This window comes from Akebia trifoliata, chromosome 11 (assembly GCF_017979445.1).
Source record: "Akebia trifoliata isolate Shusen 1 chromosome 11, ASM1797944v1, whole genome shotgun sequence".
In the NCBI taxonomy this organism is placed as follows: Eukaryota; Viridiplantae; Streptophyta; class Magnoliopsida; order Ranunculales; family Lardizabalaceae; genus Akebia; species Akebia trifoliata.
In genome coordinates this window covers 48,009,073-48,025,998 of record NC_141385.1, presented here as the reverse complement: position 1 = coordinate 48,025,998, position 16,926 = coordinate 48,009,073, and the positions used below count along the sequence as shown (strand labels likewise).

Below are 16,926 nucleotides of genomic sequence, written 5' to 3'. Positions count from 1 at the left end.
TATTAGCATCATCTTAGCCAAAAACCAATAAAATTACAATCTCCATAATTATATTAATTAGTTAATATTTTAAATTTAAAAATCATTTTATTATATTATTTTTAATATTAAATTAAGTATTAAAAAACACCCTTATAAGATATGCATATAGATAATGTTGGAGGGACGCTGCAAACAAAAAAAACGGCCATGCGTTACCAAAAGGCCATCCTTTTGTCCTTATGTAGCTTCTCCTCGTTTGTCTTTATTGAAGGCCACAAAAAAAAAAAAGTTTACATAACCACTTTGATAATGATGCCCACGTAGATTCCCAATCATTTTCTTTCCAGCCAAAGATTTCAATGGGCAAAAGATAAAAGATCTAAAATGAATAAAGTCATTTTAATTCTATCTATTTTTTGTAAAATATTTGCTTTCTTAAAACAATAACATTCATGAGAGCCCACAATTAAATGCAGGTGTTTGACTGGTTCAGATTTTTAGATTTCAAGAATCAAGTTTTTAGATTTGAAGGGGAAGAAGAGAGTCTCAGGCTATGTTCAAATACAGATAAAGGAAAAGAATTGTAAACCAAGGTGAAGCATCCATTAATTTTAGGATCATACGAGTGGATCTATTACTATGGAAGAAGACATGATTCTGAATAGAGTGAAACTGAAGGAACAAGATTCATTTAAATAACCGCAAATCCTTCAGATACCTCTAAGCCAGCAACAAACCCAATTTTTTGTCCTCATTTCGAACATATATCCACTTTTAATGGGTTTTCGATCATAATTATCGGATTTCTCTAGACGAGTTATAAGCATCTCTTGACTCTTTAGTGAACTTGGGTCGACACTTCCTGTTAAAAGCTCTTTCTTTTTGCACCTTACCAAGTACATTTATATCAGAAACACAAATGTAATGATGCAATTAGGGTTATAAAGTTTTCCTCAATGCGCACAGAATCAAATCTAAGCTCAGCGACATTAAATCGACCAACAACTCTGATTCGATCTCAAGTCAACTGGACAGAAAACGTTATGCAAATTATTTAATAACCAAAAGCCTGAGAAACATGAAACCAAGCCAATCACAGAAGTTAAAAAACAAGGTAGAGCAGTAAATGTATAGGCCTACCAAGCAGCGAAAGCTTGCAAGACTGCCACAAGATTTACATTGAAACAATGTAGTCCATTGTTTAAAATATTCAGGATTTTTAATCGGGTAAAAGAGGTAATCTGTCCACATTGTAGACTGAACCATTTATGTCACCATTGATGCTGCGGTCATCAAATCCGCTATCAGTTTCAATCATTTCACTAACATGATTACCCTCATCGATCCTAGTTTGAAGTGGAAGAATATGAAGTCTTACATCTGGTTCCTCACCAACTTTCTCCCATTGTAGCTGATGTTTTTGAACGAGGTCAATCTGAAGAGACATGATATGGGATGACCTTGGGAGTAGCTCAACAGGTTCTCCTTTTGGGATTACAACTTGTTCGATAGCCAATCTAGCCTCCTATCAAATTAAGGACAACTTCTTCATCAGACGTAGATAAATGAAGTTACATGAGGAAGTTGTGAATGATAAATCCATTTTTACCTCTAAGGCGTCGATTTTCTCTGAGGAATTCATACTGTCTTCTGCTTTGGAATCTTTCATCTCATCTGTATGTTCATTCACTAATGCCCTTACAGCCTTTGTTATCTGCACCAACGAGCTTGTCTACAAGAAAAACAAATAACTTGTTGCATCATTCAGATAGTAATCATGAAATTTTATTGCTATAAATAAGAAATCAAGTGCACACAGTTAGTTACCTTTGTCACATAAATGGGTATGTCATGAGATTTAGCGACAGCTTGAAACTTTGGATTCTTCTTAAGTTTGGACTGCAAAGCAAGTAGTGCATCTGCTTCACTGATATTATCAGTTAATATAATCTCATCATCCAGCTTCAGCTGCTTAATCCCTTGCATCACGCTTGTCTCCAGAATCTAGAATAACTGCTCACCCTATAAGTTCAAACTGATGGTTTCTTTTATTAACCCATTAGCTACTGCAAGGCATGACTAGACAAAACAATTCATTTTTATCTGAAAAAAGGAATTAGGTTCAACCTAAATATGACTACTCAATTTTTTTGCCATAAAAAAATATTAAAGAAAAATATCACTAAAAAGAGAAGGCAAAGACTAACAGTACTATAATTACAAGTCGATTAAGTTAAACAATCTCAGGCTTCAAAGACGGTCATGTGGAGCATTGAAAAATACCATTGTGTATTATCCTATTTTGGATTATTGAGTTGAATTTGGACTGCAATTGTAATCACATATACAGTGGATAAGAAGAGAGGTGCGGCGATAATATCTAAAACTTCCTTGTCCATCTCACTTGATTATATTAGACTCAAATAATTATGAAGTAAGAAAATGACTTATGAGCTAAAAATGAGAAGTCACATACATGAGCAAGTGTGAGAGGTATTAAAACTCTTGGCATTCGTCCAACCCTATGTAACAAGGACAGCATGTTTACGATCTTTGCCATGGTAGACACATATCAACACAAAATAATCCCTACATACATCCTGACATGTAAGGTAATGTCACCTTTATTTTAGAGATTTTGTATAACGGTAGATCTTTCTCAGTAAAGTCACTTTATTCTTCCTTAGGGCCTACCTCTCTTGAGGACTTTCCTGTTGGGGTGTATTTAGTGTACGAAAGTACCATCAAAAGGTAACATATTTTATCTAGTTAGCTGCTTTAAACAGGGTTCTAACCACATATCACCTGATTAAGATGGGATAGCCAATGCCAAATTTCTGCTTTCTTTGTCGAGCTGATGGCGAATCAGAGACCATCTCCTTATACATTGTTCCTTCATTAGGAGATATGAAGTATATTTTAATGAAAATAATGTACCTACAACAACATCCCATATAAAACTAGCTCTTCAAAAAATAGGCATTTGCACACCCCAAAGGACTTAGACAAGAAATATAGGGAAGCTAAAGCCAAGTCCATGAACCTTCTGTAATGGATTCACCGAATGTGACAGTATACCCATTTCGGACTCTTGAGACCCATACCTATATCCAGGCAACAGAAGTGATAAAACTAGGACAGATAAATGGTACAGCTTAATACAAGCCGCATAGCAGGGAAGTGCAAACACTTCAATGGTTCCAAGGAGTCTAATAATCCAATTTGATGAATGCAATATCCATGATTAGCATCTAGAATTTCACTAGCTTAACTTACCAAATTAACATGACATGATACCAATTCCAATACTTGATAGTGCATGTGTGCTTTAAAGGAGATGCAATTTTCTCATTTGGCATGACACCAGAACTGAAAACCAATGCTGCATGCATAACGGTATGAAACAATATTCTCAATTCCTCGGTGGTATCATTTGTCATTGCCATAGCTCAAAATAATTATCTTATTTATTTGCCTAGAAAAATTATGTAAATTGCACATTGTAACGAACCTAACTGTCAAGACTTTTAGGCATTTCTGTGAGGACTAAGAATTGACCGTTCTAAAACCAAAAACAAAAAAATTGAATGGGCTACCCTATTTGCACTTGTGTCTTGCCTCCATATCTCCAGTCTCCATGTCCATGTTTATCACTTGGATTAGCATAGACATAACGTGGCATTTGGTAAGGAATGTAAGATCGGAGAAGTGTTTAAAAACTACACTGAAAAAGTGCCGAGCATAATAGAAAATTCATTCCACCGCAGTTATAGAGTACTCCTGCTAATGAGAGCCACAGTTATAAATTCGAACAAAAGCAGCAAGAATAGCATTTAGTCCACAGCAGCCCTTTATATATAAATATTAAAAATATACAGATTCGAAGAAAGTGACCAACACAAAAAAGTGTTTTTAAATGTATAATAATGACAATCTTACTTGCATGATTTCCATTTTATCAGGAGAAAGGTGAAAAAATCTTACCCCATAAACGTATAGACGAATGGATACCCCATCCATGCAAGAACTCTCTGCCATGTCTGAACCAAATTCCGAAGTGAAATCATTTTGGATAATTCTGTAGTCATTCATCTCCAGAAGATCTTCAACCATGATTTCATCTTGTTTATGAGAGGAAGTGTCTATAAATGGTTCCCTTTGTACAGTAAGCATTTCATGTCCCGTTCCCTGAGTGCTTAATTTGCGTACTTCAATATTTGGCAATCGACCTTTGTACAACACATCAAAGAATAAGGAGATAACCAATAAAATATCACCAGAATTTTAGAACATGAGAAAGATAAAGAAAGGGAATAAAAGAACACCTGAAAGAACTGCATCTACCGTTGCTTCTAAACTACGATGAACTCGTAACTCTGCCTTGGAGATAATCTCCACACCGCAAGTAAATGTTGAGGGTCCTTTCCTCTCCAGTACAGTCTTCTGGACACCCCTTCTGCTGGCTTCTTCATCTCCGAGTGTAACACTCTTACATAGACATCAAAGTAAGTAATGAGAATAAAAGCATGTGTTTTGGCTAATTTGGTTCATACAATTGACAAGTAATAATGACTTTAGGATTCTCAATATTCAAAAGGTCAAAAGATCCTAGCTAAAATTCCCTGACGCAAGGGACATACTATCTATCAGAATTATATACAATGATTGTGGAAAAACGTTTTTGAAAATTAATCTAAATACAGAAAATCAGGAACTAAAATAATTAAAATAAAATAAAAAAAGAAAAACTACATAGATAAAATCAAGATAAACTTTCAGTGATTCTGAAAAGGATTGTGCTTGATATTACTTCTTGATATTTCAATCCATGATAGCTTTTTGGGTATTGGTATTACACTAGCTAATAGCTGCTAACTTATTAAGCTTAAGGCTTATATATTGTTGGTTGTATTTAGCTAAGAGGATGTGGATTCAATCGATTCTAAATAGACCAGAGTTAGCAATTGATTTTTAACACTTTTCGTCTATTTTGAACTTTTGTGCCTGAACCATAAATTCACCAAATATTATGAGTAAACTTCAATTCTTGATGTCTTTGGAAAAAGGACAAAAGATTGTGTAATTCTATTGTGTGTGTCCATATCAAATTTATATGAGATTATAGCCATTTTTTCCACCATTACATTTTGTTTATTTTTTTCATAATTTCCATTACAATATTCTTTGCTATCCATGAAGGATTTGGTAATGCCTTGGAGGAGCTCAAATCTTTAAATATATTTTAATTGGCCTTAACTTTGAAATCACCAAATTAACAGAAGTTATTATTCAATCACAAAACAATACATACAGATTTTATTTTCTTTGTAAGTTCTGGATGAAACATAGAAACGAAATGCATGAATCAAAAAAATATGGTTGTCTTACTTGTATCCCTCCAACAAGCATCTCTAAAGAAGGATTCATAATCAGATTCTCTATTGTTACTCCATGAGCAGTGGCAACCAGCTGAATTCCACGTTGAGCAATTGTGCTTGCAGCCATTGCTTCAAGTTTCGTGCCAATTTCATCAATTACAATTACTTGGGGCATATGATTCTCTACTGCTTCTATCAATACCTGGATAACATAAAACATTGGCAACTAATATAAAGCCTATAGGGAGTGATCCAAAATAATTCCTATTAGGATAGGATCCTTATTTTTAGAATGACAACCCTACGATAAATGCTCATGCATATTTCCTAATATTGTAATATAATTGAGTAAGTATCACTATGAATTTGATGCTCATCACCATCCTCATATATATATTCAATGTTAATACACATAAATTAAATATTTCATTTCAGGAAATGATTGGGGCACCCCATACTTTTGAAAATTTGCATGCTTATATTCTCATTACAAAGAGTGGCCCTTTATCAAAATTAGGAATTGCATAATTCCTTTACTTCATGCTAATGGGAATTTCCATAGGCATGCTACTGTGGATGAACACACTAGTGTTAATAGAAATGTGTAGCCTAAAACAGAATTGAATGGAGCAAGATACATTCAGCCAACCCCAATTCTTTGGGATAAGTTAGATGATGAAGGTGACTGAAATTGATACCACTGCTATGCATTATGACCAAATCACTTAATAGGCTGCGTTCCCCACATATAAATGTAGAACTGAAATTATATACCTACAACAAGCAATGCATTAATTTACATAAAAAAGAAAATGCAATAAAATCACATGAACTTCAAAAGAACAAATTTAGTAATCCATCCCACACAGTATCTAGTGTATGAGATGTCTTATATTTTGTTGTGCTACGTAGAGTTGTGGGGGTGCAGGGGGGCGGAGCTCTCAGCCCAAATTTTTTTAGGGTTTCTTAAGGATTTTCTATATTTGGGGGGTTTCTGTTTTTGAGCCCGGTTTTACAAATAGAGATCTTTAGGACTGTAAAACTTGAGAGAAAATAGTGATTGTTCTTGTTATGATCAGTGGACGTAGGCACACTGCCGAACTACGTAAATCCTTGTGTTTGTGCAAATTTTTTCGTCTTAGTTGTTCCGATTTTTCACACATTAGAGGTAAAACTTTCATACATAGTAAAGAAAAAGGATGGAACGCTGATTTTACACCTAGACAAAATAACCGCTCTGCTTAAAATTATAATTTCTAGCAAAACACTGGAAGTTAACAATTGGTGTACTAGTTACTGCGAAGTATAAAAGAAATATATCAAATAACTGATAAAATTCTTGTTTAATTTAAAATAACCATGTATCATAACTAGTTATCTGTTTTTTTCAAACTGTCAAATTTAAGTTCTGTTATATAGCCGTAGAGGAAAGAAAATAATTAATGAATAAAATAACAAAAAAATGGGAGGGATCAAGGAGAATCACAAGATAGACCTCATGCTGCATATCAGAGTGTGGGACTTGCATCCTCCGAGCATTACCAATTCCTGCATGAGGTATATCTCCATCACCGCCTATCTCATTTGAGGTGTCCACAATCAAGACACGTTTCTTGTACTCATCTGCAAGCATCCGAGCTATTTCCCTGCAAAATTGTAAGTCCTGTTTGGATAGGTAGACATGATGAGGAACAACGACAACAAATTGCAGTAATCAAATAACATATCGGGTAGACTATAAAATTATGTAAAGAAGACTGGACCTTCGACTCACAGATTTTAACTCTAAATTATTTAGAGGTATTACATGTTTGTGTTGTTAGTTGTTGGTAACAAATACAAAGAATATATATACCTAATGATTGTGGTCTTTCCAACACCTGGAGGCCCAATGAGTAATAGAGAAGACCCGTCCTTAACCAAGTCCCGCAACAAATTAGCACTTCCTGATATTGCCCGGCCAACACGACAAGTCAAGCCTATAATCGCACCCTTACGATTTTTTATGGCACTAATACGGTGTAACGTTCTGCTGATGCCTGCACGGTTGTCGATAGCAAAGTCGCCAACCTGCAATAAGAGGTACTACTCCTAAGAAGTGAAGTGGGCATGGTTTTGTACTCTTAAAGAATGCTGGGATCCCAATTTTTGCAATCTACAATAATTTAAGGCATCTAATCGCTCAAACAGGTAGAAGAATAAGCATAAATTTAACTTACCTGGGATGTAGCATGCTCAAGATCATTGAAAGTGATTGGATTATCAGATAGTACAAAGTCTCCCGAGGGGAATCGAGCGAGAGGTTTGCGACCCAAATCCATTACAATCTCAATTAGTTGATGGAGCTCTGCGTGTTCGCTGACCTTTCGTCGCATCTCATCTGGCAACAGCGCCAATAATTGTCCCAATTCGACTTCGAATTCATCGTTTGGTGATGAAGGAGAAGCCGAGGAGAAATCCGAAGCATAACAAAGAAAAGATGTACGAGGAAGGGAGTTGGAGATGTTTTTATTACTAGTAATTTGATGATGAGAAGGTGAAGAAGAAGAATAAGAAATTGGGAAATGGAGGGAACGAGAAGAGGTTGTTTCTGCTTGAATTGTACGGACACGTGGTTGTTTCGGTGGGGTGAGATGAAATATCGGAGACGAAGAGAGCATTTGATTTGGCGGGAATGCTAACATGCGTCTGGATGTGTGATTTAAGCCCTCTCTGGAAGGCTATCTCTTTCCTTCACTCCTTGACTCTGTTTCTCTGAGTGTATTTTGAGTGGTGTACTTTGAGAAGCAGATAATTATTTATTTATATCCGCTTTGATGAAAGGGTCCCGTTCGCCACCCTTAGTTTTACCACACACTTTAACAAACGCGTTTTGTCTTACATGGGTTAGAAGTTTCGGAATGAGCTGATTTTTGGTGAGGATGATCTCTATGGTGAGGAGATCATCCTCACCAAAAATCAGCTCATTCCGAAACTTCTAACACCATCAAAATTGATTTACAAAAAATGGACGGTCCACGATTTTTCAACATGTAAACATGGGGCTAAACATTTCGGAATGGGCTGATTTTTGGGGAGGATGATCTTCTAATCATAGAGATCATCCTCACCAAAAATCAGCTCATTCCAAAACTTCTAACCCATGTAGGACAAAAAACGTTTGTTAAAGTGTGTGGTAAAACTTAGGGTGCTGAACATTTCCCTTGATGAAATTATTAACCTTTTGAGTGATTTAGACATACCCCACTGCGTTTCGGTAGATATTTGAGATATTCCATTTTGTTTACGTAAACCTCATCTTCAATCTCTAGTAAAAAATCTTGATTTTTTAACCCTTCAAAGCATAGTCGTCTTCAACTTTTGCATTAAAATTTTTAAACCACTAAAAGGGTTGATGTGACTAAAAATTTGAATCATAGAGGTTGAAGAACTTTAAAATGAAAGATTTTTATAAAAAATAAAAATAAAAAAATCAAAGAATTTTTATTATAAGTTGAAGATGAGAGCATCTTATTCTAGGTCATGTTTTATTGTTCTAGGTCATGTTTTATTTATCTAGAAGAAACACTAGACTCAGGGGGCATCTCATAGATTGAAAACATAAGGGTGCATTTCAAATATTTACTAAAATGTGGTGGGTTTAAAACATCTTGAATTTAGTATTAAGAAAGGACTGATTGTCCAACAATATTTAAATAAATAATAAAACTAATTTGAATAAATAATAGTATTAATCGAATATTGTAAGCATTATTATGGAAAGAGTGACAAACTGCAAAAACGTTTTAAAAGAAAAATGAATTTAGGGGGAAATGGTCATGGAAAAATGAACTCCACATCCAGTGTTATTGAATGGATATGAAAATGTCCAAAAGAGAGTCGGTTTTCGTTTCAAGGATACAGGTAAATCATGAGAATAACACCACAAAAATTAGAAAATTACCTGTAAAACTATGGTTTTCAGTCATCCTGTAAAGTACCCAAATTTTCAGACCTTGTACGTGACAAGGAGCACTTACTGCGTTTATCTATTTATACAAGCTTATCCAACTTAGTCAATCCATCATCAATTGAGAAAGAGAGAGAGAGAGAGAGAGAGAGAGTGTGTGTGTGTGTGTGTGTGTGTGTGGTATGTGAATAACTGCATGGCCTTATAGAAGCAACCAATGCAGAAAAACAAATTGGTTTCTGATGGCTTGAACTACAGCGGGGAAGGGATGAACATATAACCAGCCGCTGCAATTTCAAAACGTAAATCAAATCAAAACTCTTAGCCAAAAACAGACTGCAAATAGCATGAAACATGAATGTTGCATGACCACATTTAATGCTAATGTTTTTTATATGAGAAGGGAAGAAAAATGTACCTATATGTTCAAAATATTGTATCAACAGATCATGTTCGAAGCTCTCTAGACGTCATGCGATTCACAAACTTCTGAACCATGCGGATGTGTTAATTATGAAAGAAAACCAAAGTTCATTTTTTGGGTTGACAGAGATGGACGAGCACAGCTTGTAATTAAAATTAAAACTATATAACAGAAGGATATCTTCTCTTCATATATGGGATGATCCAGCATCAGCAGATTATTGTTGTTTACGATTGCACGAACCAGTAATTCCTTGGCTTCCTCGTGTTTCTTTTTCAACATGTTGCAAATCTGCATAAATAAAATCGCTGATACCATGTACTATTTGTTTTGTTCCTCTCATTTTTTTCATTAAAAAGTTGTGATATAAGATTATAAGAGTGGAATAAAATAAGAGATCGGAAGCTTGGACAAAGTATTATATGCAGATCTTGAGTAGAAATATCTTAGTTGACTGCAGATTGGCTAAAGCAGAAATGTGAAATGAGTCCGAATAAAAATTTGGTGACAGCTAAATGATTCATGTTCATCCATTGTATTCTGTTCAGAGCCAAGTGGAATGGAGAGCAAAATGCTTCCTAACATGATTTAATGTTTTGTACCGTCACAGAATGTTTCAACCAAGATCAGAACGAAACATTCAACATTAAGGGATTGTCATGGCTGAGCAGTTTCAGTTTTTCTCCTGGCCTTGGCAAAGCTTGCAAGACAGGATTCTAAATCCTTGGTTCTAATCAAAATGACCAAAACTAGATTAGACAAAAAAAACTAAAAAATCTTAGCCAGCCATTAGGAGTGCAGTTTGGGTGAGTTGGTAAGATTGGAGGTTAACCCAAACCTAAATCTAGTTTCAGAAAACTCCCAATGTGCCAAGTTGACCTGCTCATCTCTGTTCACAGGGGACCCAGGTCAGGTTGGATTGAGAAGGGTTGTGCAGAATTAACAAACCAAAACATGCACTGTAGTTTCACATCACAGATCTGCCAATTTTTCTTTTGGACATTTGGATTAGTTTGGGCCATTCCTAGAAACTTGATTGAGCTCACTTGAGGACAATTGTTGAGTTCACATTAGCATTCAGAATTCTTTGATAGCTTCTTTGCTATTTGTAGGAATGTTCAGAAAGAAAGTCATTGCAAGATATTCAAAGAAAAGTATAGAAACTGAAGACGCAGTTGGTTAGAGTCAAAGTTGTTTTTGGGGGTTCGATACTTAATGGATTTAGGTGAGTATCCTATACTCTCTTTTTTTCAATCTAGGAGACTTCGAAAATTTTGTAATTTTCAGCTTTGGTTCTCTCTTTCGGATCCCTCTTCTCTGTACATAGTATTTCAGGGGATTCTCCCTCACCTTAGTGAGTACATCTTTACTTATGGAAAAAAGGGAAAAAAATTTTATCTAGGACTGAATTTATCTACTCAAGATTTCATCACCTTAATTAGCCAAAAAATAACAGATATAAAATGCAAAATTAACTTACATCATCAAGTTCCTTTGCACAGGCCTCGGCCTTCTCAACATTACCATCATTCTCCATCAATAACGAGACTTCTAATTCTGCCACACATGTATCTCGAGGAATGTCAAGCGTGAAGTTTGCATGGTAACTATCTAGCAGATTCTCACTGCTGCGAACCTATCAAAAGGAAAGAAAAAGAGATAATAAAAATTTACTTTGATGTTGTGATTCAAAATTATCTATGTTTCCATCATAAAATTAGCAACATTCATCAAATGGATATGAAAGCATGTTCTGATAACTTACCCGTTTGTTTTCGACTCTTTCAGGAGCTTCCATAGCTTTCCTGCAAATTTTTCGAGAGAACATTCATCAGTACAGTGATTAACCCAGAAAAGTGAGTTAGCCTTGATCAACCTTTAATAATATATATCAAGCTACCTGCTTCGACTAGGTGATTCTGTAGTACGTTTCAATGGATATAAAGCCACTGGATCTTCATTTGATGCCTGACAGATACTAAATCATCTTAAACTAAAGATACAGCTTACCAGAAATAATTATGAAAATGGACAACTAAAGAGATTTAGATAGAACAAATGGAGGAATATGCATAGGACAAGCAACATATGATGTAAAGGAGAAGTCTAACAAGACGTGAACATGGAACACATAAAAATTACTACTTTGTGTGAAGAAACTGATATATGCTGCCTATAATCTTGTGGAAAAAATCAAAAAGACTATAGCAGACGTAGTAGTTAGACATTTATAGGTGCAGTAAACAGCAAGAACTAAGGTTTAAAATTTTTTTTTGGAGGAATGTTTTGGTCAAGGTAAAAAACTAAAACATTCACCAAAATGGTTCCCCTAGAATAGTCACCATTTCTAACTTGTCACCTCCTTTTAATTTCTGATTTAGTTTCATTATGTTATAGTTCGTTTCGGAATAATTCGGACAAAACATCCTGAGACAAACCAGAACATACCGAAACATTTCAACACAAACCAACGCAGACTGAAACATTCAAATAACAGTACGTATCAGCTGATACATACTGAAACGGTATGATATCTTAAACTTTGGCAATCCGTCAGTATAGGAATTTCTAATTCTTTAAAATATTCCACTTCTAATGTCCCAAAGTTCTGAAAGCCCTTTAGAAATATACTTGTGTGTTTCCTACGGTTCAAATATTCCCAAACACATTGCTTTCTTATTTCTGGATGCTTCACCTATTACAAAGCCGTTGCTTCTCATTTCACCAGCTTTGGTATTTATGGTGACAGCAACCAACAATTGTAATTCGCCCATCTTTCTTTCGCTTACAAACATCTTGAAATGCTTTGCAGGTCACAGGTGATTCTGAATTTATGTATGTATGGTGTTTCCGTAAAACAGAGAACCATGAAAAAAATTTGTGAAGCAACAGAAGAACTGTAAAATATGAAGGCCACACCTGTTCATATTCTCTGAAGGCATCTTGACTAGAAAGGAATGGTAAAGAAAATGGACCTCAAATGTTTTCCGCTTCATTGATGGGCTTAATAGTCCTTGTTTCTCTGCATTAACGGCACTGACCATATTTGGTGATGTGTTTTCATGGATTACTCTGTTATCCTTTGAGTGCCTCAATGATTTGGGTTCTGTTTGGACTGAAGAATGTGATGATTTTATAGGCCTGTGTAAAGAAGCATGCAGTCATTAAGGAAAGTTCTCACTACAAAAGTATGTAGAATTAGAAAGGTATGGAGAAGAAGAAGAAAACTTGAGGAAATTATACCTTGAAACCTTCAAGCCAGTGACATCGAGTATCTTATTGCCAGATTTCAGAGGAGAAACTCTATTCCTTTCAACAGAGATACTCCTGGGGTTTATAGTTGGTGCAATGCTCGAAATAAGTCTAGTATTGATGCATTTTGGAGTGCCAGATTTAGTTGTCTGTCCGGGTAAGCTGGAAGAACAAACTTGGGAGCTGCAAAAAACTCACATCAGGCTCAAAATGCTTATCTCAAGCATATGATGTTGAGAAGTTCTTCATCAAGTACAATGTAAGCAAGCCCCCCTTAATAACTAATATTATAGTAGCTTTGAAATGCTACTGAGAAATCGAGGAAGTATTTTTTTACATTTTCTTTGCAAACCACATAATTTATAAACCCCGTCAGTGAGAAAAAAATTAAAAAAGAAAAAAATAGCCTGGGACAACAACAAATCCCCAGGAAAATTCATTTAACCCAAGACCATAAGCTGAGAAGTAGATCCAAAGAGGACATATATTCCCCTTTTCCACATAATATTGCCCAAGAGAATTAAATACCAATAATGGCATTCACAAACACTTGGAATAACTTGAATCCCTGGACTGCTACAAAAATTGATGATTTTTAGGATTCTTTTGCTGGCTATTCATTGTATATAGCAGTATTTTTATTTCCTTAGTGCCTGCACAGTATATATTATGTTTTACTCCGACCAATTTTCAGCTTGTTTTCCCTCAAACATCCCTGACCAAGTATTCTGTAATCGTTCTAATTAAGTTTGGTAGAGAGTGTTTTCTCTGCTAGAAAACTCATCAAAGAAAAAGGTATTAAGGAAATCCAAAGTCTATCTTTTAAGAAGACAACATTATCCCAGATTTCAAGTCAATGTATTAACTTAGCCATAACCATGAGAAATTAAGGCATGAAACTTTTGTGATATGGAAACTCCAAGTAAAGATGTCTCACCCAGAAGTAATCTTAGCAGTTCCCAGTCTAACAGGTACTCCTTTCGTTACAGCTCCATCAAGAGACTTTGAAGTCTCAACATTTTGATTCCCAACTTGTGCAACACTAGATTTAAAATCCCTCCTGTAGAAGTAACACATGAAATCATTTGTACCCTGACAGTGAAATTGATTCTAGAAGAAAAAAAAAAAAATTAGTGAAACAGAGGAGCACCTTCTTTCATCTACAGGACTTAAGCATACAGTTTCAATTCTGTTGTTGCTGAGAGAATAATTCTTTTGTGGAGTTGATGCCATATTCAATTGTGATACATTTTCTTCTGATCTCTTTAGAGAGTTTGGGTGGATACTGCCAATTCCTTTTTCTGTTCTTTGCATAAGCTTCTGACGTTTGGGTTCCCTGCAGCAAGTGAACAATGTCATCAGCAGTATACGAAACTAAATTTTGTAATATGCATATAATACCAGTTTATCAAACTCTCTTCAACGAGCCAAATCCTTGTCTACCTGATTCTTAGGAAATACTCAAGTGCTAAATAATGGATCAAAGGAAACCACAGATGATAATAATAAAATAAAAAATCACCACAGCTGACCTGTGCAATGGTGCATGGAGAAGGCCTGAAATTGAGGATTTTTCTTCGTTTGTAGGCTTTGTATCATGAAGCGTCTTCCGTGGAACACTTGCAATTGAAGCATCTTTAATATTTGAATAGTCTTGCACAGAGTCATTCCCATTTAAATCTCCCATAGGAATGCCATTCTGACTTTCCAAATTCTCAAATTCACTATTAGTGCTCTGTGATCCTGCAACGCATGGTGGGGATGAACGTTCCAGATTATGTGAATGAACAAGGTTATATTCCAAAGCAGCAGTTGATTTGACACTAATATCCTGTTCCCCTCCTGGATTGGTGTTTACTTCTGTTCCAGAGGAACAAATCTCCGCCTGTAATTCTGGAATAGTTTCTTGTATACAATCATCACATGATACTGATTGGATGGATGAATTTTGAATATTCTCTTGAGCATTTGGTTCTGTGGAGACTGTCCTGTCTGACTGTTGGCTACAATGGTCTGTTTCATTTGCATTGATAGTTCTTTCTTTCTCTGGAGATAATGTCGCATCATCCGATGCATTTAGATTTCTAAAATTTGCAGATGTGGAAGGAGAACCATCATCTATTGACGGAAGATTCCCAAGACCCCCTATCAGACTCTGAAACTTTGAAGTGTCCGTGTGCTCCAATGTAGGTAATTTATTGGTGTCAGTGTCTTCAATTCCATCAATAGTTGCAGTAGCATTGCTTCTGGCACTTTGATTCTTGTTATGTTTAGCTGGAGAATCAAATCCCTTATCATCCACAAATTTATCAGATTTCTTTTCCCCTTTCATCAAGCTTGAATCCAAATCAAAACTACCCAATCTGCATGTCAGACACAACATCCAGTAAAGTATTACTTGGTAAAGCATTGTGAAACTCTCTTGATCGTAAAGCATTAATAATCAGTAGAAAAATTGAAATCAATAAATAAGTATAACCCAATGTGATAGAGAGAACTTCCAATCTGCAAGTTAAGATGCATACTCATCGAAATCAAAAGCAAAGGTGAACCGCTCTTGTTTGCTTTCATTTTTTCCAAGGATGGACTCTTTTCCGGTTCTTTCCTTGGTCTTCCCAAGTTTTTTGGGTGGACTTGAGAAATCCAGGTCTGGCATGTCTACTTTGAAGGATGATATTTTTTTGCTAAAATCACCATCCAGAGAGAAATCCATGTCCCTGAAGAAAAAATTGCTCCATTAGTAGCATCTATAACATGAAGTCTTTCTCTTTCACATTAAAAAGGAAAAGAAAGCTGAAAAGAAACAAAAAGAAATGCAATATTTATGTTGGATGGTGGGCTAGCAAGAATATGTTTGCAAATATATCCCTACTCAAGAGCCATTTGATTAGCAATACACAAATCTCGTCGATGGTGCTAGTGCTACAGTTTTCCTTAGAGATAGTGAAACAACAGAGTAGTCATATAAAGGATTAAAATCGCGTAACAAGAAAAGAATATACTGAAAATGAAGTTTGGAAGATTAGATCCTTTAAAGGGCACCTAAAGAAATAACACCCTCAAGGTGTTGAACACTCACAGTTTGTCAAAGTTGAATTTGTTGTTTCTGCCCTTGGGAACTGTTTCACAGTTAAAATCCATTGCATCATCTTCTGTCACAGACATTGCTTTCCAGGAGCTGAGAAAATCCGTTTCAATTTCTTCAACTGTTTCACATGGAACTCAAGTATCAGCACAGGATTCACTTCACTTTGAAGTCTAAAAGATGAAATTTCTTTAACTCAATGATCTTTCAGTGTTTGAAAGTTAGAATTCAAGTGATAATGAAATATGCTGAAAGTAAATATTCATTCAAACAGTTAATCTTAGTCTACAATCCGTCTCCAAAATTATGCCCAACATTGTCAACTTCAACAATGGGTAATGCCATTGCAAAATGGACATACACACTTAACACTTACTCAGTTTACCAATTACTACTGTTTTCATGACAAACAAAGCAAAGAACATAACATGATTATTTAAGAAATATCTTGAACTAAAAGGCATAAATGTACACACCTAGAAGTGAACTTTTCTTTTGTGATTTAGCAGTTGAAACAGCTTCCTTCTGTGATTCCTCCATCTATGTGAATAGGATGGTCTTTTGCAGGACCTCTACAATCATAAGAGAATGCCAGATGATGACCACCATTTTGGATTAAGAAAATGAAAAAAAAAACAGTTTTTGTGGTTAGCGATCAGTAGGTGAAGGCAAGTTTTAAACCCAGGTAATACAAACAAGTCATCAGAACTTCCCACAATCATAAAAATGATGGGAAAAAATTTACAACTAAAAGCATTTCGCTTATATTTCACTGAAAACCATGATAATTATCAAAACTTAAGTAGCTGATTTTGTGGTTCCAATCGCAAGCTCCCTAACTAGGTTTATGAAGAAT

At 35.4% G+C, this 16,926-nt stretch overlaps 2 protein-coding genes across 5 annotated transcripts; both read right to left on the bottom strand.

Annotated features, from left to right (window-relative positions):
• Positions 1-1,061: 1,061 nt before the first annotated feature.
• On the bottom strand, positions 1,062-8,154 carry LOC147392258 (P-loop containing nucleoside triphosphate hydrolases superfamily protein). Of its 3 annotated transcripts, none has more exons than XM_086458525.1 (9): positions 7,580-8,154; positions 7,216-7,430; positions 6,847-7,006; positions 5,371-5,562; positions 4,308-4,470; positions 3,967-4,211; positions 1,810-1,986; positions 1,592-1,714; positions 1,062-1,507 (listed from the first exon to the last, which is right to left on the bottom strand). In XM_086458525.1, exons 1-9 carry the CDS (start codon positions 8,042-8,044, stop codon positions 1,202-1,204), a joined length of 2,046 nt encoding a protein of 681 aa, XP_086314651.1. In that variant the 5' UTR covers positions 8,045-8,154; the 3' UTR covers positions 1,062-1,201. The 3 variants fall into 3 exon arrangements, with proteins under 3 accessions (XP_086314651.1, XP_086314652.1, XP_086314653.1); XM_086458526.1 differs by having other exon boundaries at positions 6,856-7,006; positions 7,580-8,153; XM_086458527.1 differs by lacking the exon at positions 7,580-8,154 and having other exon boundaries at positions 6,847-7,023; positions 7,216-7,353.
• Positions 8,155-8,569: 415 nt separating this feature from the next.
• LOC147392257 (uncharacterized protein At4g18490) lies at positions 8,570-16,696 on the bottom strand. 2 transcript variants are annotated; one of them, XM_086417260.1, is made up of 14 exons: positions 16,547-16,695; positions 16,065-16,191; positions 15,511-15,702; positions 14,518-15,348; positions 14,136-14,321; positions 13,923-14,045; positions 12,977-13,168; positions 12,709-12,874; positions 11,634-11,701; positions 11,499-11,538; positions 11,214-11,369; positions 9,914-10,024; positions 9,728-9,813; positions 8,570-9,596 (listed from the first exon to the last, which is right to left on the bottom strand). In XM_086417260.1, the coding sequence occupies exons 1-13, from the start codon at positions 16,608-16,610 to the stop codon at positions 9,757-9,759; spliced, it is 2,313 nt and encodes a 770-aa protein (XP_086273386.1). In that variant the 5' UTR covers positions 16,611-16,695; the 3' UTR covers positions 8,570-9,596; positions 9,728-9,756. The 2 variants fall into 2 exon arrangements, 1 of the variants encoding a protein (XP_086273386.1); XR_015170279.1 differs by lacking the exons at positions 8,570-9,596; positions 9,728-9,813; positions 9,914-10,024 and having other exon boundaries at positions 11,273-11,369; positions 12,653-12,874; positions 16,547-16,696.
• Positions 16,697-16,926: the final 230 nt, after the last annotated feature.

Bases quoted from the DNA above. Each gene is read 5' to 3' on its own strand.
- LOC147392258 (XM_086458525.1), bottom strand. From the start codon at position 8,044: ATGTTAGCATTCCCGCCAAATCAAATGCTCTCTTCGTCTCCGATATTT. The intron at 4,212-4,307 runs GTGTTCTTTTAT...TGTTGTACAAAG, and splicing joins GGTAGATGCAGTTCTTTCAG to GTCGATTGCCAAATATTGAA. The intron at 1,715-1,809 runs GTAACTAACTGT...TTTTTCTTGTAG, and splicing joins TACCCATTTATGTGACAAAG to ACAAGCTCGTTGGTGCAGAT.
- LOC147392257 (XM_086417260.1), bottom strand. From the start codon at position 16,610: ATGGAGGAATCACAGAAGGAAGCTGTTTCAACTGCTAAATCACAAAAG. The intron at 11,702-12,708 runs GTCCATTTTCTT...AGTATCTGTCAG, and splicing joins TGAAGCGGAAAACATTTGAG to GCATCAAATGAAGATCCAGT. The intron at 11,370-11,498 runs GTAAGTTATCAG...TCCTTTTGATAG, and splicing joins AAAGAGTCGAAAACAAACGG to GTTCGCAGCAGTGAGAATCT.